Source organism: Oreochromis niloticus, linkage group LG12 (assembly GCF_001858045.2).
Source record: "Oreochromis niloticus isolate F11D_XX linkage group LG12, O_niloticus_UMD_NMBU, whole genome shotgun sequence".
Taxonomy (NCBI): domain Eukaryota; kingdom Metazoa; phylum Chordata; class Actinopteri; order Cichliformes; family Cichlidae; genus Oreochromis; species Oreochromis niloticus.
Genome location: NC_031977.2, coordinates 18,574,129 through 18,602,082, shown reverse-complemented (window position 1 = coordinate 18,602,082; position 27,954 = coordinate 18,574,129). Strand labels below are relative to the sequence as shown.

At 42.2% G+C, this 27,954-nt stretch overlaps 1 protein-coding gene across 7 annotated transcripts in view; it reads right to left on the bottom strand.

The window, feature by feature from the left end:
* The window catches only part of emid1 (EMI domain containing 1), a 55,926-nt gene that overhangs the window by 8,098 nt on the left and 19,874 nt on the right, over positions 1-27,954 (bottom strand). For all 7 annotated transcript variants that reach the window (XM_005473352.4, XM_005473353.2, XM_025911944.1 and 4 more), the window contains 6 exons: positions 6,159-6,248; positions 5,610-5,671; positions 5,362-5,494; positions 4,220-4,264; positions 4,012-4,119; positions 1,884-2,009 (listed from right to left, as the gene is read on the bottom strand). In XM_005473352.4, the coding sequence (XP_005473409.1) occupies positions 1,884-2,009; positions 4,012-4,119; positions 4,220-4,264; positions 5,362-5,494; positions 5,610-5,671; positions 6,159-6,248 (564 nt within the window). The remainder of the gene's footprint in view (positions 1-1,883; positions 2,010-4,011; positions 4,120-4,219; positions 4,265-5,361; positions 5,495-5,609; positions 5,672-6,158; positions 6,249-27,954) is intronic.

Genomic DNA, 27,954 nt, shown 5'->3' with positions numbered 1-27,954 from the left:
TAGTGGATGGTTAAGTTTTTGTGTGACAAATCAGCCTTTCCTCTAGAGGGCAGTGTACTCCAATAAACAGTCAAACTCAATCTCACGACTTCGCCAGGGCAGTAAAATATACTAAACTGTAGTTTGATACATATTAAAAGTTCAACATGACATAACAAAAAAATGTTCCACTGTTGAACAGCACTGACTGTGCGTGCACAACCACATGTGTCCGAAGAGGAAGGGCCAGTTGAAGAGGGTGGTGAATGTGTGAATGTTAGAGGAAATGTACGTTTCTTGGGTCATTTGATACTGTCAGGAAACACAGATCCAATCACAGCATGAGGCTTCAGGAGAATTAGAGAGAAGGTGGAGGAGGAGAACCCAGAAACATCCTTCAGCTGCCAGATTCTTGTTGCACACCACAAAAAAAATCAGGGCTGCTTTCTTGTATCTGATATTCTTCATTTCCTGCTTGCAACAAACTGGAATCTGTGGCTTGACATGAAAATCTGCTCGACCACTAACAAACACTGAGGTCATGCTTTTAAAGAGTCCTGCTCTTAAGTACTACATGTTGGCCGCTGGTTTAGGAACCCTCTCCAGTCCTGCAGACGGGAATTCCAACATCCTGATGCAGATGTAGAAGCCAAATAATCCAGTGTTTTCCAAAGGAAGCTCTGCACAGAACCCCCGTCTTATGTTCCCTGCTGTTACTTTGATGTGAAAGAAATGACCCACAGTTTCGGAAATAATCATGCCAACCTCAAGCCTGCGTCTCCACACAGGAACCCAGAGCCTGCAAACGGGTGTGCTGCATATTTGGTTTTTACCACTGAACCCATGTATAAAACCCGCCTGTGTGCTGACCTTGGAAGAGCTGGTGTGGGCCCCCATCTGTCTGTCACCCCCTCCACCCCCACCTCTTCCCTCAGCTGTCTGAGCGACCTACATCTGGAAGCTGTTGAGTGACATCAGGGGTGGACAGGTTCTCATCCCAGCATGTGAAGTCTGTGTCAATCTCTCTGTCTCTGACTCCATTTAACACTCTTTGATTCTGTCCTACTTGGCTTTTAGACAACAAGGAGCAAGTAGCAGTTAAAGGATTAACGTCATCTTGCCTGTTTCCTATTCTCTTTGTTTCTTTTGTAACGCTGCTATAGACACGTGAACATTAGTTTAAAGAGTCAAGCTGGAAGTCTTTAAAATTGATGTCACCCTGCCTGAATCTGTGTGCGTACACAAGCTGATTTTGTTTGGACATGGAGTAACAGTGTCTGGTTTGGCTCAAAAAGACAACAATTCATGCGAGAAGGTGGTGACATCTGACATGGACCTATTTACCATTTGGACATCTAGGTCCGTTAAAAATAGGTTATGAAAAGTCATAACCGGAACCAAAGTAAAAGAGCAGAACCCATTTTTATAAACAAAAGGAATAAAGTCACATTTAAATGGAACATACAGCAAATCAAGTTGAAGTGGGCCGTTTTTAAAAAGTCCTAACAGCTGATGTCCTTTGAGATGGAGATGCTTTGGTTTGACAATAAAAAATAAATTGGGGTTTATGGAGTTAAATAGAAGTGTTGTACCCCAAATCCCCATCTTTGCTTGAGGCTGACAGCTGATGGCTACATTACCTGGTAGTAGCACAGCACAGCCGAATCACAGACAAAATGATGGCCTAATGAATCCTAAGTAAATTAAGCGAAAAGGTGTAAAAAAAAGTTTAGAATAAAAAAATAATTTTTATAAACAGTATCTAGTTCTACTAAACTGAATTTGAACTTTGCTCTTCAACAGCGTGAAATGATTCGATTTATCAAAACCCTAAATGGGTACTGTTTGTAATTAATTAGCGTCATAATAACTACATGAGGTCTCTTAGTTGCGCAGGGTCTTACTGTGGTCCGGTTCTGGGATGCGGGCACTGGCTGGTGCTGGGGAACCTGGAGGGCCTGGAGGCCCCGGTGGGCCAGGCGGGCCTGGAAGACCTCTCCCTCCTGGCAGTCCTGTTGGACCACGGGGGCCTGGGAGTAAGGATGACAGAAAAATCACCATGATGACAGACATTCTGTACAGCAGAGATGTATCACAGCAAAATAAGACCTGAGTTTCCTCTGAAGAGGCACAGCTCATGGCAGACTGATAAATGACTGTGGCTTATGTGACGACAAGAAGACAAACAACAGAGAGGAAAAAGATTAGATAAAGTGTTGAGTGATACAACATAGTGTCTCTTAGGAGTGAGTGTGTGTCTGTGTCTACATGTGGAGTAAGATCAGGAGCTAGACTGAACAGGAGAAGTGTATAAACTTTCTTTTATCTGTAGTTAACTAGAAGAGGTCTTTAATAGACTGGTGCTGGGAACTTTACAACGGGAAACTCAAATAAACACAATAAACTCTGCAAAGTGTTGCTGGGACTGGTTCACAGTAAATTAAATGCTCTCTACATACACAAAAATGGTATATCTGTAACTGCTCATAAGCAAAAGGGACCCTCGTCATCCCCAAGTGTTATTTTGAAGATGGAAAAAAGCACCACAGTGACATCTGACCTCATTGTTTGGATTCTTCTGAGGTCAGGCTGTATGCTGAACACAACCTCTTGCCCTCCACCACCTTTGTTGTTTATATACTAAATGACATTTCATTATTTACAGATTTTCAACATAATATATTGCATCTGATTTGACATTTTTACTGATCGCAGTAAAGAAACAGCAGCAAAACCAGCTGCTTTGGCTACTTCATGAAGATCGCAAGCTGCAAGCTGCAGCACAGTGTTCAGCAGGCCAGAAAAAGCAGCTCTTTAAAGCCTTTGTGACATATTAGGGAAAACAATTTCAGTTTTTCTTCTAGGATAATGGTTCCCCAGAGCAACTATGGGATGATATGGCAGAATATTAGTCAACATTTTAATACGACTCTCCTGTAAGTTATCAAGGCTTGTATCATATCATACAACATCACTTCTCCTAACTACAGCTGTTCACTTTTGATTTTTCCCACAACCTCTGGCTTAAGAAACATATTTATCTACATTTAGCATGACACTGGATGCATTCCAGGCCTGTGTTTATCTTTCTCTTTGAGTGTAAGAAAAACAAAAACAAAAATCAGCAAAATAAGAAAAACACAGCGCTGCTTTTGGATACCTATGAAGTAATGGAGATAGAAAAACAATAACACCAAAGGGGCATATGGAAATCATAAGGCTCTGGGATTCCGTATACGTATCGCTCGTGTTCATTTCAATTGAAGTCACATGGTGGGTTTGTAGTTCAGCGTTTGCTCCAAATCTCATCTTTACCCAGCAGCAGGCAGAGAGCAGGGGTCACATGTTAGCCTGAGAGGAGAGGCACTCCCTTCACGATCCAGAGCAGAGGAATAACAGCTTATAGCAAGAGCAGATGTTGTGACACACTTATAGACCGCCATTTACTTTATTCATTATTCAAGTCACAGCTGACTCCGGATTTACGTTTTTCCCAGCAGGTCATTTATTATTTGTACATAACAACTGAACTCTGAATCCGTGGAACAGATTTATGATCCCGTGTCTGTTCTGGCTGCCGACCATGAAAAGCAACACATGTTGGGGAGTTTATATACAGTCAGAAAAGAAATACTTTGCTACTTTGCTTCTGGAGCATGCACTTTTTAGAAACCTATGATTTTCAAAGCCAACCAGCAAAATACTCAAATTCCAGTAAGTTACCAGCAGGCCTGAAGGGCGATTAGTGCTGGAGGGTCTGCAGGCCGACTGAGAGGTTTGAGGGAAAGACAAACACTCTGGATATGGACATCACAGGTCAGGAGGAGATACTCCCCCTGTTGTTTTCATAGCCCTTTGGCCTCTTGTTAGCCATTGTTCCACAGACAATAGTGACTAGATAGGCAATAACTAAACAGCTGATCTGACATACCCTCTCTCTTAGTGACACACATGCAACTTTACAACAGGACAAGGTTTATTTGTTGCTCTTATCTCTGCTAACAAAGACCTTTTCCTTGAGTCCACCGTTACCTGCCGGTCCAGGGGATCCTTTTGATCCAGGGGCTCCAGATGGGCCCCTTGCCCCGGCCTCCCCTCGAGGCCCAATAGGACCTGGCAGCCCTCGAGACCCTGGCTTCCCTAAGAGAAGGAAACAGCCATGAGTAATCACAAAAACCTAACTGGTTTACATCTTAAGCGGTTTTACGTCAACTGAAAGGCAACTATTGTTACAATTTACCATCTCTGCCAGGAAGCCCATCTCTTCCCTTTTCACCCTGAGGACCTGAAATTAAAACAGAAGGAGGAGTTTGATAAAAACAATCAGAGTACAATCCACCAAAGGATGAGGTGCAATTACAGTCACAGGAAGAATATGTCATTGTGTTTATGGGTCAGTATTAGGGCTCATTAAATGTTTTAGCTAGAAAATACAACATTTTTAAAGTGCCATTTTTATATAAATTTTAAAGGGCCAGTTAATTCTAACTCAGGAAACTGATTTCCCTTACCTAGGCCACTCTTGGGGTTTACGTAAAGCTCTGGATGTAGTGATTTTGGGAATACTTAAGCAATTTTACACATCAGATTTCATTTGCAGCTCTTCCATTATTGGAAACAGTACTATAAAACCTGCAGGGAACTGCGTAAAGACATTAAATGATTTCATTTAAATCAGAATCAATTAAGGACTTATTCAGCAGAACCCCCACCAGAACAGTTAAGCAACACCCCACACGTAGTGGTGCTGAAGAACAGGCAGGCTGAGGAAAATCTAAACCAAGCCATCACTATGCATTACATAAGAGTGCACTTTGGCCTGAAGGTGGCACCAGAGGAAAACTCACAGGGTGCTCGTTTAGAAATGGTTTATCCTGTGGGGAGAAGGAACTGGTTCAGAAAAATGTTTTATATTTCTGATTTACAAATGGATCAGGGAGCCTTTTCTTTTACACAGGGAGCAGTGGATGAGCTTTGGGGAGTAATTCAGCCAGAGCGGTAGACCAAACTGCACTCATTTTCTGCAGGTTTGTCTCATTTAAGACAAATAAAAGTCTTTAATTTGAAAGTCCAGTAAATCAAATCTTTCTCCTGCTGATGGTATAAAAACACTGATGACTGTGTCTTTAGCTGCAGCCAGTGCTGGGCTCAACTCCAGGAAAGGAGAGGACGCTCACAGAGCTGAAAGTGAGCTGCACTCTGACTTTTGGTAAAGGAAATGAGTGCGTGTGCATTGGGTGAAATAGGATACGAGCAGAGGTGTGAAGGTAGCGAGCAGGAAAAGCTGCAAGGAGTGATTTCTCACTTAATTATTAAACGTAAATGTCGACGGAACTAAATGAAAATGCCTAAACTTGACACGTGACAGCAGGACACACCTACCTGCAGGTCCCTGCTCACCAGGAGCTCCCTGAGCGGGCACAGCCCCCATCAGTAACGAGGTCTCTGGAGCAATTCCCACTTTACCCTGAAGGTGGCGATGCGATATGGAGGCCGGAGCTGTGAGTAATTGGACCTGGTGCAGGAAAACATAAAGCAAGCGCAGGTAATTAAAACAATATTGTTTAATGCAGGCCAGTCATGTTCCTCAATGTTTCACATGCTGCGTCTGAACGAGTAAAAGTCTTCACCTTCTCCTCCAACGTGTTCAGTCTGTCGCTCATAGCAGTGATTCGACTGCAGTTGAGACAATCTGAAAAACAGATTTTAGTTGGAGGAATCAGACATGTAAAGATGTGGCATACCTACTTTTGGGATTAGGCTTAAACTTTTCCTTTGATAAAGCTTATAGTGAGAGCTGGATCAGGTGACCCTGAATCATCCCCAATTATGCTTCCAAAGGCTCAAGCTGCTGGTTGACCTCACATGATCCACTGAGCACCGCTCTTTTACTCTTTTCACTCCCCGTTTGATGAAATGTCATTAGCTTTGTGCCTTCTTTCTCCTGCGGTTTGTTCTTTGTCCTCCATAGGTATCATGTGCAATGTGCTGACCCCATCACCTTGCTATTGATTGTTATTGTTATATCTTCGCCTTCCACCCTGGGCCTGGTTGTGAGGTTTTTCCTCACTGTGGTATGCATCCTGAGATTAATTTTGTTGCGGGTTGGCATTAAAAGAATAAAACTGAAATGAAAATTGCTGTCTAGTCAAAATAATATCGTATTTACAGTTACTTACTGGAGATTGCTTCTCCTGTGCGTGCAGGTGGCCGGCGTAGAGTAGATGGTTTTCTTAATGCCTCTTGAGCTACAAGCCGGTTTCCTGCATCTGTTAAAACCAAAAGACAAAGTGGAATAAATGTCAGTTCAGTGTTTTGCATTTGAAGTTTTTATAATTTCCTTAGCTTGACAACATAATATTTAGATCCCAAAAGGTTGATTCTGTTCATCTGGACGTAGCGTTTTCAGTGGGAGAAATGTTTCGCCACTCATCCCAGTGACTTCTTCAGTCTCAGCTGACCGCAGGTTTCCCCAACCTTATAAGCAGTACCTTTGCACAAAGGTGGTCAGTGAGTGTATTTTCTAGTTTACCAGTGGCATTAGAGCTAAAATGACTGCTTGGGAAAGAAAAGGAAAGCATACATCATCATCTGGTTTAAGTAAAGAGACTAAGACAGGGTTAGGCAACTCCAGGCCTCAAGTGCCGGTGTCCTGCAGGTTTTAGATGTGTCCTTGATCCAACACGGCTGATTCAAATTGCTAAATTACCTACTCACCATCTCTTGAAGCTATCCAGAGGCCTGGTAATGAACTAATCATTTGATTCAGGTATGTTGACCCAGGGTGAGATCTAAAACCTGCAGGACACTGGCGCATGAGGCCTGGAGTTGCCTAACCTTGGACTAGGACAACACTTGTCTCTGATTCTCACTGCCAAGCTGTAGGATTCAGTATACAATTTTGTGTTTAACCTAATGTCATCACTCCAAGAATTCAGTTACAGATTGTGTTGTGGGTTCTATCAAGACGTTTCACTATACATGGAATTGAAAATGACCTCTGTGCTGTTTCTGTCCTCTAGGTGAGCCAGACAGAGCTCAGAAAGGGAAATTAGCAGTGACAGTTGTAGCTCTTGTATGTGTTACATTTCCAAAGAACAAACACTGTGCTGCATTTCAGCCAAATTGCTTTTGCCTCGTTCCTTAAAGGAGGATAGCATCGTAAGGCCTGGGAAAGAGGGCGTGTGAAGACAAACAATAGTTTCCTTGTTGAAAAAGAATGGGGCAGTCTCGGTCCGCATTCTGTTTTGCCTTCATTTTATGAAGTGTGGGAGTTTGTGTCCCAGGGTTGTAGATGATTTGAATGGGCAGACCTTTGTGGAAATGCTAGACTGACTCCATTGTCTGGCCTGGGTTGGCTGTGGTTGGCCCAGGTGCTCATGATACAAACAAGAGGCTGGGTTCAGCACCTCATTAGCCACCAGGAAGCATGCCTTTCCATTCAGTGGACAGCGGCCACAGTCGACGCCAAGTGCTACACAAAACGAAGCCATGAAATAGCACCTGCGGCACAGAGGTGAAGCAGGACAACGGCATTTTTCTTAAACAGCTTCACGTTTTGTAGCATCGAGATGTCATAATCTGTCTCTATGCACTGCAGGCCCGGAAAAGGAAAATAGAGAGCTTACTGTCATGAAGGAAGAATGAACGTTTTGAAACCTGAGACGTAAAAGCATAATGAGTTCAAATATTACCCAAAGAGGGGAGAGTGAAAGGGCAAAAGAAGAGCATGAAAAGTACACAGAGCACATGGTTTAGGGTAAAGTGAGACTGCTCCAATAATACCCCCACCCCGCCTCTCCTCGACCTCTGTGCTCATGATTTCACTGTTTTGGGTTCTGGGTGTTTCTCAGAGGATTACAAGTGTAGATGGATTCAAACCATGTAATGTTATGGCATGACCTCCGGATTGTAGAAAACTCCTCCATGCTTCAGTAACAACATAAACCTTGCACAGAGATGAGGACATTTCGATGTCTGCTTCACTCTTCTGCAGCATACTTCAGTCTACACGGAGGAAGGCCGAGGAGACAAAGAGACGTGTCTATGTGCATGCACATCCTGCAGGCTTTTCTCTGTGAAGCCCAGTTCGTATAGATGGCTGCATTCAATTACAAAGGTAGGGGGTGGGGGGTGTGGGGGGACTCGGGATAAGAAATCTAGCTCTCCCTCCTCCCCTCCTGACAGCACGTCTTTTCCCTCTAAAGTAAAGAACATTCAAGCGCCAAGATCCCCTCACCCACACTCGAGCTATTGTATGAAGCATTATGCCGGCTTTGGCACAAGAACTATAGCCTCCCACACACCTCTTGCACACTTTCTCTGTCTCTCAGTCTTGCAACAACAAATATTGAAATCCTTCAAGACCTCCTTTTTTCTTTAGCATCTCCTCAGACAGTATCACTTTACTACAGAGCCTGTGGCGTGCACGCATGCGGACCTGAAGAGTGAGGATGACTGGGATGCCCCAAGAGTGCCTCCATCGGTCTGCTGGCCAACAATAACTTCATCACAGTTAATGAGTGGCCCCTGATGGACACGGTTCATTGTATCCCCTATTTGTTTGAGCTTACTGGGCTAATTGCCCCAGTGAGAGGGGGATCAAAAAATGTGTGAATGCATCTGATCTTTTTACCCCGTGTTGCACTGGGTTCCAATCAGTGACAGACTCAGAGATCTTCATTAGAGAAATACCCCTGCAGAGAATTCAGCAGGCCAGAGGCTGTGCTGACATCAGCCAGCACTTGTTAAGCTTTTCTCTCTTTTGCACAGAAATCTCACACAGAGTTGAGTGAGTTTACAAACCCTTTCTGGATTTTCTTTGATGCTTCTGGTGCAATAATCTCATAGGAACACGAGGGAGAGATGAGCAAAAGTCACAAAGAGAAGGTTATCTTTTCCCATTTCAAAGTGAGGGTGCATTTTCAGCCAGTTATGAAGAACGAGCAAAAGGATCGAGGCAGAGGTGTTACAACTTTTAATGAGGGTTCTGAAAAACAAATCAGTTATTCGACCTAATCTGACATTTATTATGGAGTTCTGAAGTTATCCAAAAGTCAAAGGGAGATTCTACGCACACATTTAAGCACACGGCCAGTGGCTAAGGCTAGACCAATGAAACTGCATGCTGAAATCCGGGCAATAAGTCTGCCAAGCCGCACATGTAACCTTGTAAACATCGGTTGAAACCCTAACAGACTTTCTTTCCCTCTTGTATTTCCTCTGCCTCACGCCACCACAAACAAAACAAAGAACAACGCTGAAGCTGAACAAATCGTGTTGTGTTCTTTGCATCTCATATTCAAACTCTCCAGCAGAGACAAAACGCACTCACATTTAGTTATGCATGTGCTTTAAATATGGCGGTCACTGCATTTAGATTTTACTGACAGAAAGTATGTTTAAAATAGTCTAAAACAAAAGTAAGACACATTGAAGCAGACAGAAGGAGAGTGAGTGGTAACTTGCCAGGGTAACAGACTGCTTTGTGAGCCAACACTAGAGACACGCTTACTGTATGCCAAGTGCAAACGGGGCCAAAAGGGGAAAGACCTGAAACTGAACTGGTTTTTCAGTAAAATTGAAAAAGTTAAGAGAATGCAGCTTTTCAATTTGGATCCCAGAAAACCATTAAAAACTTGTTTTACTGTAACACCTTTTTTTTTGTGGTCGCAGCTTTTTATTAAAAAGTTATTTTTATTACTTGAAACTGAGTCGGCGCCAAATGCACAATGAACAGAGCTCTAGGTGAATCTATATGATCTAAGGTGTGTGTGTGTGTGTGTGTGTGTGTGTGAGCTCTTATGTAGCATTTTGTCTGTGTGAGTGTGAAAGAGACACACACACACACACACACACACACACACACACACACACACACAGGGCTCTGTTATTAATGGACCAAGGTCATTCCTTCAGTGATACTCTCCCTGTGAAAATAAACTTGATGCTAAGAGGCCAGTTAGCCCTGCCAACCAGAGCCTTTAAACACACATCTCACACCCAGCTGCACTGACTGCCTGATCCTGGAAGCTCATAACCTCCCGAGGTTTATTTGTTCTCCACAGTTTGCGGACTGACTACCTCTATGAACGTACGGGTGAACCATTCGAAGTTTTGTCAGCAGATGGTGGATGAATATACGAAGATATGCCTGAGCAGCCTTTAAAGGGTTGTCCGTACTGCTTCCCTGAATCCTGCTGTGATGCATCAAAGTTGGACGTTCCTGTTAGGAGATACAGTCCACGGTGTGGAGGCAGCCGTGAACAAAAACATCAAAACACACACACAAACACGTGCTCACGCTGAAGCGAGCAGACACAGCAGAGTACAAGGTCCTGATCCGATCCATCTCTGTCTGGTCAATTAGCTGAGCTCAGCGCTGCAGCATCATTAGTGACTAGGCGCTGACAGCCGGCCGGGGGAGGCGTTTGTCTCTGTCTCTGACCCCGGACAGACTGAAGACTGCCGCCTTCAGATAAACACACTCACACACCATCGACCCGCAGAGAACACCGACTCCTACAAATAAGTCAAGCTGAACAAGGTGGCTGCTCAGAACATATGTTTGCTGAGCAAGCAGTTTCTTTTGTCTATTCTTAGACATTAATCTGATATGGATTCATTCATGCTCTTCTTCCACTTCCACTACCTCTAATGCTCCTTTCCCCCCCAAAAATGTTCTGTATTTGTGACTTCTGAACATCAAAAAATATACAAAAGACAAAAAAATGCGAAATCATAAACTGAACAAGAGATATGAACTTTAAGTAGAGACAAACATTTGATCCAAATCTTAATATTAATCTTTCTGTAAGGAGACAAATCCACATTAAATACACTTTTGTTGTCGGTGCCAATATTAAATGCTGTATTTTTACACTTAGCTACAGTCATTCAGTCACAGTGGTCTGCGGTCTAGTACCACAGAAACCAGTGCTTCCTTCAAATTATTCCAATGAGTTCCAGTGAGTTCCTTGTAGTCTGGGGTCTATCTATCTCTCGCCAGCTGGGATTGCACTGCACTGGTAACAGGATCATAGTAGCAAAATATCCCAATCCATTTTTGATGCTTGGCTCAAATCAGTCTTAACTTGTGTTTAAGTCTATTAAAGGAGACCCTCCCTGCAGCTTCTATATCCCTTAAGGCTGGCAGGTCCCAGTCTGGTGTCTGAGCACCAGTGTTTACTCTGCTTTCCCAGGGTGGCAGGTTTCTTTTATTAGGTGATTGACTTAAAGGTGGGATGCACATCGTCATTTCCTTACTTCAGAATTGCCACTCTGTGTCTTCTACCTCCAAGTCTGAGTCATAATTGCAGGTAAGAAGGAAGTGCAGCCTTGCCTCTAACAATGGTCAGGTCACAGAGGAAAAAAACAAAAAAAGAGGTAAACAGAGCAAGACTGGATCTAAACTTTTACATTGCAAAGTTTGAAAACACGGAGGCAGCCAGCCCACATCTGGTCTCTCTTTACACATCTAGCTGAGGTGATCGAAAGGCCCGCTGCAAATGAAACCATGCTACAGCCTCGGGGACCCTGAGGTGAGAGTGTAAAGGGTCAGAGGTTTTAGCCTCATGCAAACACATCTCACCTCATCAATCAGTGCAGACACAAAAACCCAGAGCAGTGGAAGGCAGCACACCACAACCCCAGCATCTAACCGCACCCTCCACAGAGCTGGACCTCCATCAAGATGAAAATAATCGATCACATTTAGTCTGACATACTTTCTGTTTCTATTAGTCATATGTGTTTTTAATGAATTTCCAAAGAAATGAAATGCCTTATTTAATACGTGATGCTTCATTTGGTCTCAACAGTTAGTTTAGTTTTTAAATAGTTGTTTAAAATTGGAGTAATGGACACGTAAATCATCCTGTATGTTCAACCTGTTACCAAACAAATTTAGAGAGTTAAATCTCTGTAATTTACAGTGTACTAGAGATTTAAACCTGTTCTCTGCTGTGAGATTTCTACACTGGTGCACTTGTAGTGTAGGTTTGCCAGAATGAAGAGGGCTGCAACTGTAGAAACAGAAATGAGTTTGAATTGTGTGCCATGAAAAGCGTAAAGAAAATGTTCTGATGCTCCAGACAGAAACTCAGCATTCAGGATCAGAATTACAGTCTAATAAAAGAAAGCAATCAGTGAGGCATGGTGATGTTTGTGTAATTACTTTTACTGCATAGAGGTAGGAGGACGCAGCTCCACACTGAATGTCAAACTAAAGCAGTTTGAACTTTATCCTGTTTTATAGTTGGGGAAAAGAAACTTAAAGTCGTATTGTGCACAGAGAATAAATTAGACTGCATTGTGAAATGTTTAGCTCACTGTCTTGCAAAAGGTAGTCCAGTTCCAGCAGTTTTTCTAGTCTATACTGCTGTGGAAACAGTTTATTCTAATTTATTTTATTCTAGTTTATTTAATTTGTTTTGGGGGGTTTTGCCAATTCAAATCGATCCCTTACACGAAAGGGAGCAGTTGAAAGACTCTCTGATGCCTGCTTATATAAGTCAATACATAAATCACCACATTTTCACTTGGGAAGGCCATTATTGTGCTTTATGTGATTTGGAGTTGCCCAAAAGAAGCATGGCTACACTGATATCTCTGTAACAGTCCTGCATTGTGAGCAAACACATACATATACTGCAGATGCAGCTCAGTTTGACCAGAAGTTTTCTTTTTCTTTAGTTGGGCTGTGATTCTGCCAATTCTCACATCAGTTCTTTCAGCTCCTCCAGCCCATCCAGATGTGCTTTCACACAAAACCTCTAATCTTTCACAGGAAGGAGGAGGGTCTCCCGCCTCTCCGCCAACTTCTCTGTCCCACACAGGGCTGTCTTTACCTCACTGTCCCTCTCACTCACTCTCCCTATCGCTCTCTGTTTTTACAGCACATGCCTGTAGTGATGCTGATGTCAGTGACGGGGTCTGCATCTCAGTCTGGCCGTCCCTCTCACCCCCCTCCCCAGCAGGCGGAGGTGTGTAATTACAGAGCAGTGCTGGGCTGAATGGTCTGACTGGTGGGGTGACTGCGGTCTGCTGACAGAGGTGTTTGTCTGGCCTAAAGACATGTGCTCCCATTGGCATTCGGGGACAGGAGATTGGTCACACTTGGCACGGACAGCTGTGAGGTAGACCTCTCTGCACAGGATGTGGCATAACTTCCCCTCCCTCCCTCTCATCAAGCTTCCTGCTTCTTGCATTTTCCAGTAAGTTCCATCACGAGAGACCTGCAGCTATCTGCCCCACATCAGCTTACACTGGATACTGGAGAATACCTGCAAGGCACTTCTAAATACCAGTTAGAGGAAAATTGAGCTTTGTTTCCCAGTCACTCACCAAGTTCACCTCTAATTACTAAGCAGAGCAGCTCTTGTTCCACAGTTTGTTAACTGCTTGTTTAAGGGTGAGTGTGTCTTGGCTGTCTCATTGCAAGACGCTGCCTGAATGTCCACAACAGCAGGAGAGGCAGTCTGTGTTTAAAGAGAGAGCCACAAAAAGACAAAGGATCTGGTGTTTATGTAAAGCCTCAAAAATTCAAATGAATTTAGAAAAGGAATAAACATTATTTGTTGCAGTAAAAGTAGCATGCACACACACACACACACACACACACAAAGAAAACAAAGCATCACCATATGGCACAATGGAAACAATTTTCTCTGTGCCATGAAAGCAAACAATGCTGCGGTTTGTGTAAAGAGGCTAAAATTAGTGCTGCGTGCATTTGTCAAACTGCAGCATGCTGACCTAAGACAGTATGTGGTCGGGACAGGGTGCACTACAAATCTGCCCCGCAGTCTTTAAACATTTCCACTTGAAAGCAGCAGATGTCTAATAAAAGCATGTGGCACAGGCTGACAATGCAGCTCACACCCTCCAGCTTTATTAAGAGAGACACAATAACGCAGAAGTCCGAAGAAGCTCAGCTCCTCCCTCCTGATCCTTGTTGACCCAAAAAAAAGCTGCTTAGTAAACTTTGGCTTGGCGACATTCTCCCTTTCAGTGATGTGCAAACTTTCTCAATCTCTTCTCCTCTGCAGTCACCAGGGAAACGAGTGAAAACAGGATAGCATGGCTACACACCAGCACTGTTTGAGGAAACCACTGCTGCTGCTTCTCTTGTGTGTGACCTCGCCATAAAAAACGCTTCTGACACACAACAGCAATTAAACCCCACCACTCCTCTCAGCCAGAGGAGGCCAATAAACCATAGCTCTGAAAATATTCAAGAACAGAATTAGTCCTCCACACAGACATGCAAACACACAGTTCTGACTTATTCACTCAAAGATACTGCTTTTGACTACACAAGCTTTAAATATCATCAGTGCTACAGTAAGCTCTATAACAGCTTGCTTCGACTGCAATTTTGCTCTGATTCTGTCCGCTGTGACATCAAGGTGCTCAGCCACGTGACTGCTGGGATGTGAGAACGCGGAGGCATCGCCACAATGAAGTCCAGCGGGAACATGAGAAGGGTGTAGACAGGGTAACAAGCCAACACTTGTGCATCCTCAGTCTACAGCTTAAACTGTCGAGTACAGTAGCTCACAGTGGAACAGTTCAGCTCATAAATACTGTGGTGGTTGGCTACAAAGGAGAGTAAGTAATATAAGCAATGAGAGGAAATAAAGTGATATCTTCTGCTTTTAATAACTATTGGCGTGCTTTTTTTTAATGTTAGTTTTATTATTATCATTATTATTATTATTATTATTATTATTTTTAATTTACGTTTTATTCAATTTATAATCGTTAAACCCTAATTCACAGTTAGAAATGCTGTCAACACAGAAATGGCAGAAACTGCAGTTCTTCAAGCTGCCACTAGAAGATGGCTGTGTGGCATGAAATTGGTCACAAAGAATCCACCATAAACTTCCTCATGATTGTTTTGGTCGCAGCAGTCACCAGTAGTTTATATAGAAAACACCAACTTGTCTGCAAACACTTGTAAAATACTCTCCAAGCAGTTGTGAAACAGTGAAAGGTGCAAAACAAATGGAGACTGTTTGCCTTTCAAAGTGAAAGCTGCACCTTTTTGAAATGTGCTGATTGCAGTGATAAGGCACAGGGTCTCCGTTTCTGGTTTTTGTTGCACTTTTTCTGGTTTCACTAAAGCTTAGGAGATAAATGGCAATCAATCAGAATCAGAATACTTTATTAATCTAAGGAAATTCTGTAAAGTTTCTGTAGACAAGGTGATCTCTTCTATTCTATGGGTGTGTGCTGCAACCCGCTAGCAACCATAAGAATCGCAAGGAGGTTTTTGGTGCAGTACCGCCTTTCCAGCTGATTTCACCAAGTGACAGGCAGCAACCTTCATAAACCAGTCAGGTAATACACATTTTTCACTAGTGACCGGAGGCGTACTTGTCTCAAACCCTGTGTGACTGAGGCCTAACTTAACACAGTTAACTACAGAAAAAAAAATGTTACACTAAAGCTAATTTTCCCCTAATTTTCTTACAAATAACGTTTGCCTTTCAAAGTAAAAGCTGCACCCTTCTCATCATTTGCCATCTTGGTGTTTTGAAACTAGATTTGATAAGTAAGGGGTGGATCGGACTGAGAAACCGAGGATACTGCATGCTTATTGGCTACTGCCTTGTGACTGAGTGCCGCTGTTGTGAACTCAATATGATCTAAAAATAGTGACTGAGCCCATTAAGTCATCAGAAAAGTGTTTCCTGAGCTCACAGAGGAAGGAGCTGAGGGTTGTTTTATACACAAACCAGAAGTCTTTCTGCAGCCAGAGGAGTCTCCCCCTACTGGTCACTAGGAAGAATGCCTTTCTCTTTGCAAATCGATTTTGGGGTGCTTTTAGCCTTTATTGCAACAGGAAAACGTGGAGAAACCCCAGGGGGAAGACACAAATAGCTTTGTAACAGATTCAAACCCGGGCCTCTACATTAGCCTTATGACATATGGGTTACCTACTCAACCCAGTGAGCTAAACCAGAGCCTCTGAAAGAATGCAAATTTAAGACATTTCTGCTGGCTTTACTTTCCAGACCTAGAAGTACACTCATCATTTACACTTTCTAAGGTCCACATTCTGCAGAAACAGCATACAGGCTGAGCTCTTAAATGTTGAAGCAATGCAGCATTAGTTGGATGAAATGTAATGACCTAACTGACTTTTACACTGTTTCTCACATGTACTGCCTTAGTGGCTAGCACCAAATAAGCTTTAATTTCATGCAAGATGAGATGTTAAACACAGAAAATCTTGGAGGAGCAGATATATCCAAACAAAGATTATTAAGACTAAACATAAAAGACGCTGAAGTGAACAATGGCTAAAATAACAGCAGAGGAGTGGTAAAGTTTACACTCTGTAGCTCTCTGCAAAAACACACTGCTGAATTCCTGGCCGCAAGGCCCTTCTACTCTGACCCTGCTCATTATAATACAGAAGCTCTGTGCCCACAGCTGCAGCCAAGAGGAGCATAGGCCACTCCACAACGCTTCAGCCAAACATCCTGGCTCACGTCTTCTGCTGTACACACTCTGTGCTTGGTGAGTAAATCCTTTGCCCTCTGTTTGAAGGACAAGTCCCATCCAGCACACAGTTTATTTGTCCAAGGCTAGTCTGAAAGCTCACTTATTATGGCTCAGAGGCCTGTTGCCACACCAGCCAAGTACAATTTCCCTGCTGTGGTATGATTTGTGTGTGAGCACACATGAGAGTAAGTCTTCTTAAGAGCGAGGTTTCAATAGCCGATATTTTTCCTTAACCACCCATGTAAACAATAAAAACAATTGAGTCTCTTCTGACAACCATGCAGAAGGAGCCATGACAACCAAATACAAATGGTCCAGTTGAACACAATGACTGTGCGATAGTGACAGCACTTGTCCATCCAGAGCCAAGACGCGACTGCCAGACTGTAGATATTCCAGCTTCCCTCAGGACGATATTCTCCTTCAATAGCAAACCATAAAGCTGCCTCAGTCTGCAGGGCTATAAACAAACCGAGAGCAGCAGACATGTGTGGTAAAAAGTGGGCCAAATCTTTCTTCACAATTGTTTCAGTTTTCCTCATGATTCAGCTTCTTCCAGAGTGCATTGTCCGCTTCCTTCACCATAACAAATCATTTGATTTGTCAGTTTCCTTTGGGATTTCTCACGTAACACCCTAATCTCCATTTTGCCTCCATAAGCTTGGCTCATGTTACTGTGGAGGTATTGGAGTCCGCTCTGAGGTTTGACAGGGTGAAAAATGCTAGATGTAACACACTGAAATAGCTAAATACCACTGTTTCACCACATACTTTAAAGCAGGACAGAGGCAGAGGAATCTTTGAGAACATCTTTGCATCATTTTCTCATCGTAAATATGCTCGACCGCCAATATAAACAGTGTTTAGAAAGACAAACTGTTGGATAAAAACAGTCTGAGTCTTGCCGTTTATAGCAGCCCCCGTTTATTGTTACTTTTAACTGTTATTAAAACAAAGTAATTGTGTCGGGGAAAATTATGGTTTATAATGAGAATTTTAATGGTTTTAGCACCTGAACGGGGAATAAAATTCAGCTTTGGTTCTAGAAAAGGTTTTGTTTGTCACTTTCTGAAAGCAACTGCGTGCAGAGTGTTTTTTAAATTTCAGTGTCTATCTATTTAATTTTCAGACTAGGCCCCTGTTTTGTCACTTAGATGTTCACATACTCACTTGCATGTGGATCAAATGTGACTTTGCCACAAGCTAGTTCAGAAATATCCCCCTCAAATTAACTTTAGACATGTTTTATAAGGCAAGAAATTAGACTTTAAGTATATATAAACTGGGCTTTGGTGATTGAGACTGAAACAAAGCGTGTAATGCTACAAACATCTGGATAATGCTTTTGTTTCAGTGTTTTATGACAGCCAATCTTTTACCCAACCTCCAGCTGCAACCAACAGCCACAAACACTTTTGACAATGTGTTGTAAGACCTATGTTTTAGGCAAATTACTCTTTTTTTTTTAATAAAATGTTGCTCTACCTTATCTGCACTTCAATAATTCAGAGCCATAAAAGGTAAAGCATTTAAGGTAAAGCAGACATGGAAGCCTGGCTTTTAAAAGCAAAGCCAGCTGTGTCCGTGTGTCCAACCTGCTGCACGTTGTGCATGTCGGAAGATGTGTGTTGTGGACCTGATTGAGTTGCATGCTGTCAAGTCCTGCAGATAGAAACCTGGCATAGCAGCAGAATCTCAAAACACCTCATTTGGCCACCTCGCACCATTTCCTCAAATGGAAATCTCCCTTTAACCAAAGAATGATCACAAAATCTCGTGGTTCCAGCTGAGAAAGGGAAAAACATCAGACACACACTTTCCACTAGATCGCATCAAATCCACCAACTGATACGCCATCACTCCGTTACATGCAGTCACACATGTGGAAGCAGCGGCACAGAGCCAGGATCAACATCCCTCCCTCCACACTTCAGACTGATGAGTCCACTGCACGCTGTTTCCTCTTCATGCCAAATCTAAGCATCACTCTTTACCTCACTACACCTTTACGCGCAGTTCCGCACCTGTTAAAACACACGTGCACGGGACAGAGGCTGACCACGATAGTGTGGGTCTGTGGCCCGCAGTTATTCACCTGATGCTACAGGGTCCTCTCTGTGTTTTGACAGATCAGACGCTTACAGCGAGCGCTTCTTGTAACATACAAGCGAAAAAATGAAACTGTAATTAAAGACAGCAGGATGGCATTTTTAGCTTCAGGAGAACGGTGGTGGGATGAAACCAGATGGTGATCAGCTGCTGTTAGTTTTACACGGATTACAGATGTTTATGAAACAGCTTCAGGATCCAAAATGACAAAAGAACACAAACTTATTTAATTCACGAGGAAACAGGAATTAAACAGGAAAAATAGCACAAGCTATCTTAAATCTCAGTAATCTCACCAATAAAACATTGTTCCTGTCATATTTGGCTTCCACTGCTTAAAAATGGGCAATAACTCAATAACATGTAAACATATTGTAGTATTTTAAACATTTCTATTGCACAAGTTAAAAAACTAAAACAACAAATGAGTAACTGAAGGTTTTGGTTTACATGTATTTTGTCTGATGTAATGAAACACTGAGTGATTCTGCTAAACAACAATTTGATTATTTTATAAGATACAGATGGATCCGTTATTACATATATAATTTTTTGGACTTGGTGCAGATCGTTTGGCCTCTTTGGAGCTTTTTATGGTTCAGAAACTCACATTGGTCTGAAAAGGCTCATGGTAACACCTTATTATAACTTTTCATCATTCATCATCATTTATTTATTTTCCTAAACACTCATTCAGTTGCATGGAGGCTTTAGCGTATCCCATCTGTCAGAGGGCAAGTGCAGGGTACAGCCCGCACATATAGCCAATCTATCGCAGGGCTTAACACTTAAAGCCAACACAACCATTCACGCTCACATTTCCACCTACAGCCAATTTAACCCAAAGAGACATAAAGATCCCAGCCAGTGGATTCGAACCCCGGACAACTGTGGTGCTTTAATTTATTTTGAATTAACAGTGATTTATTGCTGACAAAAAATGAAATTATGAAGTAATTTCTAACTGTCAAATTTATTTATTTGTATTGTTGCTATAAACAAGAAAAGTGACTTTCATAATACTTGATTTAAAGAGCTTGTAAAGGCAGATGTGGTGACAGCGGCATAAATCAAACAACTGTCTGTTTTCACTCACTATTTATTTTTATTTTCGCTTGTTGTTTATTTGCATTTCATTTAGTCCTTTTGTTAGATTTGGGCACTAAAACTACTCGGTCAGAGTGCGTAGGAAAAGATTGTGGTTTTGGCCAAAATAGGAAGAGTTAGAAATGAGGCCAGTCTCACTATTGCTGCATCGCACTATTAATAAAAGACGACATCTCTGTTTTGAGACATCAGCGGTTTGGTGTAAACAGCAGTATTTGGCAGCATGTGTGTAGAACAGGCTCACTGTGCTAATATCATCAGAGTGGAATTAATATTGTCTTATTATTGATGAGAAGATGGACAAGTTTTACTCAAACAACAACAAATTGCCTCAATAAAAATACAATATAACATAAGTAATAATTACTAAACATTTCTATTTATCTTTTTTTATGGTTTGTAAAGGATTATTTACTAGTTTCACTATGATTTCCTAGTTAATTAGAAATTGTGTAAGATTATTTGACCTAACACAAGATAAACTCAACTGTATACAGTATATACACTCCCACGGAGTGAGTGGAGTAAATGACTGTGTGAAGACTGAGCTCCTCTCAGTCTAATCCCTGGGTGAATGGTGTGCTGTGTGCCAGGCATTCCTCTGTGTCTTTCCAAGGCTTTCTGGGGATTAGACCCCACTTACTTGCAGGGGCCGCAGGGTGGGATCAAAGCTGGCTGAGCTTTTTGGGTTCAGGGTGATAGCAGTGGAACGGTGAGCCTGCGCTCAGGTGGACCTGCAGGGAGGCACCGGGGAACACGACACCGCGGCTCAGACATGAGACGGTGACACAGGTTGCACGCACCTGGTGGGGGGTCAAACCTATTCTAATCTGGAACTGTTGTAAACACCGCTCTGGTGATTGATGGCTGGCTCGCAGGAGGTAAGACTTTAACCCCTGCAATAATGCAGGCATGCCAGACCGCGGCTCACCGGGGTTACACAAATGCACAAACGAGAGATTCGAACGGTCGTTTTCTCCTGCAGTTTACGCAGCATAAAGAGCCTTTCATGAGGAAGATATAAATGAAACATGTATGCGACAGACTGTGCAGCAATCTGGACTTCATTCTCCTGATCTCTCGCGCAGCAGCGCAGGCTTCACGGTGGCTAAACTTACATCCAGCAAAACAGAAGACAGACAAAACAAACACGACGGCTGATCTGCAGCGGCCTCAGAACACCCCGCGAGATCTGTACGGCTCACGACCTTTGCCCCCTGCAAAAAAGTCAGGAGGTTTTTCTTCAATCCATTTAGGAACTACACAGAGGAAGAAGAGGAAGTCTTTATTGTGACAATACAATGTGCAAAGCATTTGAACTATCAACATAGCCCACAGCAAGACAAATACACAGAAATGGTAAAGAGTTCTGGTCTTCTATCAGAGATAAAACAGAACAAATTTAAAAGGCTAATATGACGAGGCCCTCTAGGCTGACTGAAAATAAACTGTACATCCTTGAGTATACTCAGCTACTAAAGGGAAATTACTGGAAACTAGGGCTGCATGTGCAGTACTCAGAGACAAAGAAGCACAAACAACAGAAGAAAACACACACACGGTGCGTGAAAGGATGAGACTAATTATTGCGTGTAGGAATTTCAAAAACTAACCTATGTATAGCCAAAGTTATCTGCAGCATCTCACTCCTGACGACAAACACGTACGGCATGTTTTGGAAACTCCCTGTGAAATAAACAAAATGACCTTCACAGGATTTTACAAGCCCACAGATAAGAATAATCACTGCAGGCACGCGTTGGCAAACAGAAATTTGTTTATTGTGTGTGCACGCCACTTAAGCTGCAACGAGTTATTCCAATGCTGTGTTCCTTCTCTTTTTCTATCAGTACAGACAGGGGCTAAAACCCATCGTGCACCCTCTGTACTCTCCACACAGATGTTCTTTTGCATCTACACAATCTGTCTCTGCTCTGAGCAAAACCAACCCCCACACCCACTTCCATAAAAACCCACTGACGACACCTCAGGTCTGCTCATTGTTACTCCACCAGCACGTCCTGTCTCATGTCTGCTTGATGTGACAGACACGGGAATAAAGTGGGCCCTCATGCACACATGGGGGCAAGTTTGTTTGTGTTTTGCACCATTGGTGATAAGTGCGCGTGCTCTGTGAGCTCTACAAAGGGATGATAAGCTAAAGAGGGCCATCCAGAGCAGATAGTGGAGAGGACAAAAGGACAGATGCTGGGGAGATCCCTTTTATTTTATACTTTGTTTCTAGAAAGGTCCTGAAGATTCAGATCTAAAGGGGATATAATAAGAAATGTTCCAATTTAATCCAGGTATTGGGACGAGGATGTTTGAGAATGGTATATATTCTTCTATCATGAAGTATCCCAGCTACTCTACTATGAAGTGAGTACAGCAGCAGTGGACAGTGTAAAAGTTAGTTTGGGGAAATGAAACGCACCCAAAAATGAAAATTAACAGTTTTACTTGAGAGTATTTCATGCTTCAAAGACAGATTTATTAACTGCTGAATGACCTATGGTGCAAGGTGTGGAGCAGATGTAGGGATTAAGGTTTTGTGCTCACTTTTTGGCCTCGTCTCAGCAGTGGGGGCTGCTGGATGACTCAGTCCAGGAAAACTCTCAGTATTCCTACATAATGTTATTTTTTGTCCAACTCTTTCTCTCAGTGCCTCGGTTTGCCGAGCCAGAAAAGCTGCTATGCGACGGAGTGTTTCAAAGTTAATGTGACAGCCATCCTCCATCGCTCTCGGGCTAAATACGGTGGTACGGATGCAGCTGGAAGTTTGTGCCAGAGACACGAGAAAACTGCAGAGAAACATGAAAAAGGTGTAAAGATCAGAGTGAAGCTGAGTAAAGGAAATAGGGGGAGGAAGATGAGCTGCTCCTATTCACAGTGTTTTCACTCCCTTCATCCTCAACCCATCTGCCATCACACTAGAATGAGGGTCTTATCTCTGAAAAGCACTTGAATACAACATGCCCACAGAGAGGGCCGACTGTGTGAAGACACACACACACACCAGGATGAAAGCAGCCGTGCCAGGGAGTGGAAGCAGATTACAGGATCACAGATCAAACTGTAGGAGAACCGTCTCGGCCTTTACAGCACTTTAAGAAACAACAGGCCAAACTCAAAGCCGACAGCGCCGAGCCATCAGTCACACTGCTCCTGCCAGCTAATAAATCACACCGTGTGATCACTGCTTCAGGTCAACAGGGGTCGCCTGACCCCGTGGGGACTCCAGCGGGGACTGCGGTGGACTCGGCCCTTATCTCAGCAGCGCATTACAAAGGAACACAAGCTCTCCTTCATACTCCTCCCTGCTGGCATTCACAAAGTTTTTCATCAACAGCCTTTCTGCACTCCCTCACACCCACGCTGTGAGAAACTGCTGATCGAAGAAGGGAAAAAAACTTCATGACAAACTGCTTCAGAAACATCAGTGCCTCTAAAAACTAGGGCTGCAAAGCCCTGATTCTTTAGTCCATGAACAACAAAGAAAACACCCATCAGAGTTTTCCTGTGTCTGTGCCGACATTAATACATTTATAGTTTAATCAAATCATCAGTCAAGAGAAGAAGAAGAAGAAGTTAGAGAAGTCTTTAAAAGAAAGCCAAATTAGTAGATATTAATATTTGAGAAGTCCGATCAGCGCATATTTGTTATTTTGGCTTATAAATACGACCAAACTAGAATCAGAACTGCACAAACAAACAAACAAACAAACAAACAAACCTAGACTTTCGATCAAATCTAGCACTAACTGAACCTTAAATTAATCAAATCTGTTATTGCAGCTTGCCTCATGCACATGTTTACTGAGACTTTGAACGTCTACAAGACTGTGAGTCAAGTTCTGTGTTTTCAATGTAATACTTATACTGACTTTTCTAAATCTGCACCTGGCACATGCCTTAAATACAAAAAAATACTTTAAAAAAACACTAAACTAAAACTAACACAGAAACTAATAAAAACAAAATATTTTCAAACAATAAAAGCTAAACTGATACGGGCAAATCTACCATGAAAGCTAACTGAAACTAAACCAAATCAAAAACAGGAAGTAACAATGAAATAAAAAGAACCAATTTGAAAATACAAAACTATAAGAACTCTGGTGACAGCCGGGAAATACTCCAGTGCTCCTGCAACCGTTTAGGAAGAAACAGATTATTAGACAATCTCTTTTATTTGAAAAATAAAAACAGAAAGATAAATAAGAAGGATAGTGAATTTAAAAAAAGCCAAAATACTGTACTTTGTACCTTTACTTACTTATAGAGTAACTATAAGTTTATTTATGTAGCACATTTCACAGACAAATGTCACAAAGTGCTTCACAAGTAATACAACAAACAGCAGACAATACAATCAGAAATGCATTGTAAAGGCATTTAAGCCCTTGTCTAATTAAAAGTCTTTAGCTGCTTTTTAAAAGTCTCCTCAGAGTCCAAACTCTGTAGAAATAGAGGCAGTCTGTCCACAGTCTGGGTGCGACAGCATGGAAGGACCGGTCTCCTCGAGTTCTGCAGTGGGTTTGGAGGAACACTAAAAGGTTTTGATTCGATGACCTCGGCCTACGAGGTTATCGAATAATGCGGCAGTTATGAAAAAAAATGGAAATGGTGAATGCTTGGTTATTTATAAATGTATTCAGTTCAAGCTTTCAGTTAATGGGCTAATCAGAACTTCAGAACAAATGCACATGCTGTAAACTTACTGCATTTTACATGGATTTAATCATTAATAAGTCAGATCCTAGATCAGATAGTAAATCTGCAATGAGGCTCAGAGCTGTGTTGGGATTTGGGGGCACATGCACAGGTCACAAATCCCTTGTATACCAGCGCAGTCTGTTTAGGTGGTAACAGCATCACTCATATGGATTGAATAAAATGATTAATTTAAATATTTCATGATATTGTTTGGCATTTTTAATCACATCCAGTACTCATCAGCAGGGTATTAATCATCATGAACGCAGCTTTGTTATTTCAGTAATTATAACATCATTGCTCCAGCGTAAACGTGATTTAGAGACAATTGGTAACGTTTTGACAGTCGGGTGAAGATAAAGTTTCATTACTGAGTTCCAGACAGTCGCGAGGGAGAAGTCGCACAGGGTCTATAAAAGACTTATGATATTAGGGGTCTTTTGTGACTTTCGCAGCTAAATCAAGTACAGGTGAAGCCCTCAGTGGTCAGTGCGGTGTAATTCGTCAGAGCGGTCCTGGTCACAGCAGCTGTGGCGGCGTGCCGAGCTCCCAGCTCCAGAGATTTAACACTCCTCCTTCACAGGGAGCAGAGTGTTCTGACACATATGTACTGAGATAAAACATCTGGCTTGTCTAATATGTCTCCCGTGTGAGTGTGTGCATGTTTCCAGTGCGCACCACTCACATACATTTTCACTCAGTTTCTAGAATGAAAATGTGTGTAACTATGATCAGATCTCTCAAAACGCTTGATGCTCCAGTGAATAAGGATCAATGTGTCCCACTGTCTTACATGAAGCCTGTGGGACTTCAATATAAGGAAAGAGTGTGTCTGAAGAAAACAAGAGCAAAGACGGAGGGATTAAAATCCAGAGCGCTGCTGTCTTGCAGTAACATAGCGGTCAACCACAACCATCGACACCTCCTATGAGCTCTTACTTGCGCTCTATTCTCTGCAAATTTATCATCTTTAATTGATTTATAAAAGCTCCTATTGAAGATTAAGCTCCACCATCTGCTCACGATACATGAGGGCTAATTGTGCTGACTTAGTGGGCTGTTTCTGTTTCATCTACCGAGAGTGTTAAACTACTTATGAAACCTATAAAAATCACAAGGGCAAAGCAGGTTTTAGAACTCATTATACGCCCATCGACATCAAACCACACAACAGACCACTATTAAAAAGTATTTCAGTTTAAGGTTTTATGACAGCTTCAGAATTACACATGACATCACTGAGCGGTGAGATAACAAGACTTCACACAAGTGGAAAATTAAAGTCACTTTAAACTGTTTTTGCACTCAAGACCTCATCCCTGTTTCTGCAGAGTTATGAGGGTGATTCAGGGCTGATTTCATAAAGGCAAAAGTTTAGTGATAAACTTTCTTTATGTGAACCGCCTGAGTCATGAAAACTAAAGCTCTGTGTCTCCAGGACCTTTGTGCAACCACTGAGATTTATGGTAAAGCACTGTACTGGTAGAATTGGTGTAACAGGTATGTAGATTTCTAGGCAAACCCTTGAAGCCGAGGTGTCAAATATATGCCCCGAGCTCCAAACTGGCTGACTGGATGGCTTGGCAAAATGTGAAAATCATAAAGAAGTAAGGACTTTTCACTGCATTTAGTGCTTAAGAATGGATCACATCCCAAATGAGGAACCATCATCATCATTTTTACTGCCAAAAACATCACCTTTGGCCTGCTTTACAAAATAAGTAAAAAACCTATAAACCTATAAATCATGTGGTTTTTCATCCTAAATATATCAGTGGATTATTTGATATTTTATTCAATGTGGTTCTTATATGGTTTTTAAAAGGAAATTTTCTTTGAATTAACAGAACATGTCAGCTTTTTATTCAGTTACATAAAGAACATCCTGGCCTAATGTGAAAACATTTTTAATTTCTCTTTGATATTTGGGCTGGTTGGGACCTGATGAATGTAAAAACAAAGAATTACCTTTTATTTTTTTTTACCTGATTTTTGTTTCTAAGAAAAATAAGAGTCACATATGAGGATATTTGTTTAAAATTTCGATAGAACAGTAGCAGGATAATGTCCTCGTAAGTGGATATCAGGCCCTTGTAGAGCAAAATTAAGTATTTGGTCTAAATAACCCAAAATGTGATGTCCACATATGTGGACGCCAGGTCCTAGGAGGTTAAAGGGTCTAAACTTAATAAAAAAGTATGTTGCTTTCACAACCAAATATAAACTTTGTTTCGATCTGCCTTGATCTTTGTGGCTCTAACACAGCTACACACGACAGCTGGAAAAACGATTAACATGACCGTTTTCTAATTTGTCGCCACCGTGACTAACATTAAGCACACGTACTAAAAGCTCAGAGTAAGACTGTGGTTATGGCCTATAAAAGCTGACTCTTGATAGTTTTTTCAACAATGTCACGCTTTTTCTGCTTTTGCTGCTGCCATAATTTATAAGACGTAAACATACATGTGAGTATTTTGGGCAATTCGAACAAACAATCCAGTCCTGCTACTTTCCCAGTGAGGACAGTCCCACGGGGTAAAATCACAAACATTTTCAAATATGGAAAAGGAATGGACCGGCATTCGTGCAGTGTGTTTCTAATCTACCCAACAAGACACGTCCGCCCTTTCGCACAGCCCTTGAAGGACTTTCTGTATCTCAAATCCACAGAATACGGCTAATTTAGAATCAGCAATTAAACTAACAAGCATATCTTCTGACAACTATAACCCAAATAAATTTTACACCAACTCGAGGGGTTACAGTCTAAAACCAGGAAGTATTTTTTCGCTATGATCAACTTCCAGCACCAATATCACAGGATACATCGCAACTGAAACAGCAAAACTGCACTGATTTCATGTCCAATACACAACAAAACAGTATCGTCAACAAGTTGGTGTCTTCAGAGCTTGTTTGAGAATATTCCCCATTATTCAAGTTCTCGTTCTGTCAGTGTATACTGCTGTCCTGTTTCCACACTCAGGTTGTGAGGAACGGTGATGATGTACAATCTTCTGACCTAACACTTCTCTTTTCTGCAGTACAGGAAAACAGTTGTGCAGTCTCTATCTAATGAAGGAATTGAATCCTATGCAATGAATCTAGTCCTCTATAGTGGGTGTCTATTTCTCATGTCATTTTTGCATTCAATATTATGCAAAATCAACACTTTTTATCACCCAACTTTTATTCGACCAGCGTTAGTCAAGATGCTGATGATTTCCCTGCATGGCACCTGACAGTGATTTTCAGCCACTTCCACAGAGGAGGGCAGCTGCTTGCTGCTGACAGAAGCTGCCTCAGCCTTGACTAAGAACCTCTTGAAAAGCTCCAGCAAACTCAGCTGCGCTTTTGGAACAAATAGCGAATTGGCAACAGCTCAGGCTAAGGTTGCTGCACTGTCAGGTGCAGCCAGAGGAAAGGAATTCCAGCTTGGCAAAAAAAAACTGCTGCTCTGATGGATGAAAGATCCTCAGCAATGTTTGTAATTCATCTCCCAGCGTGCCCTCTCCCATCCCCGAG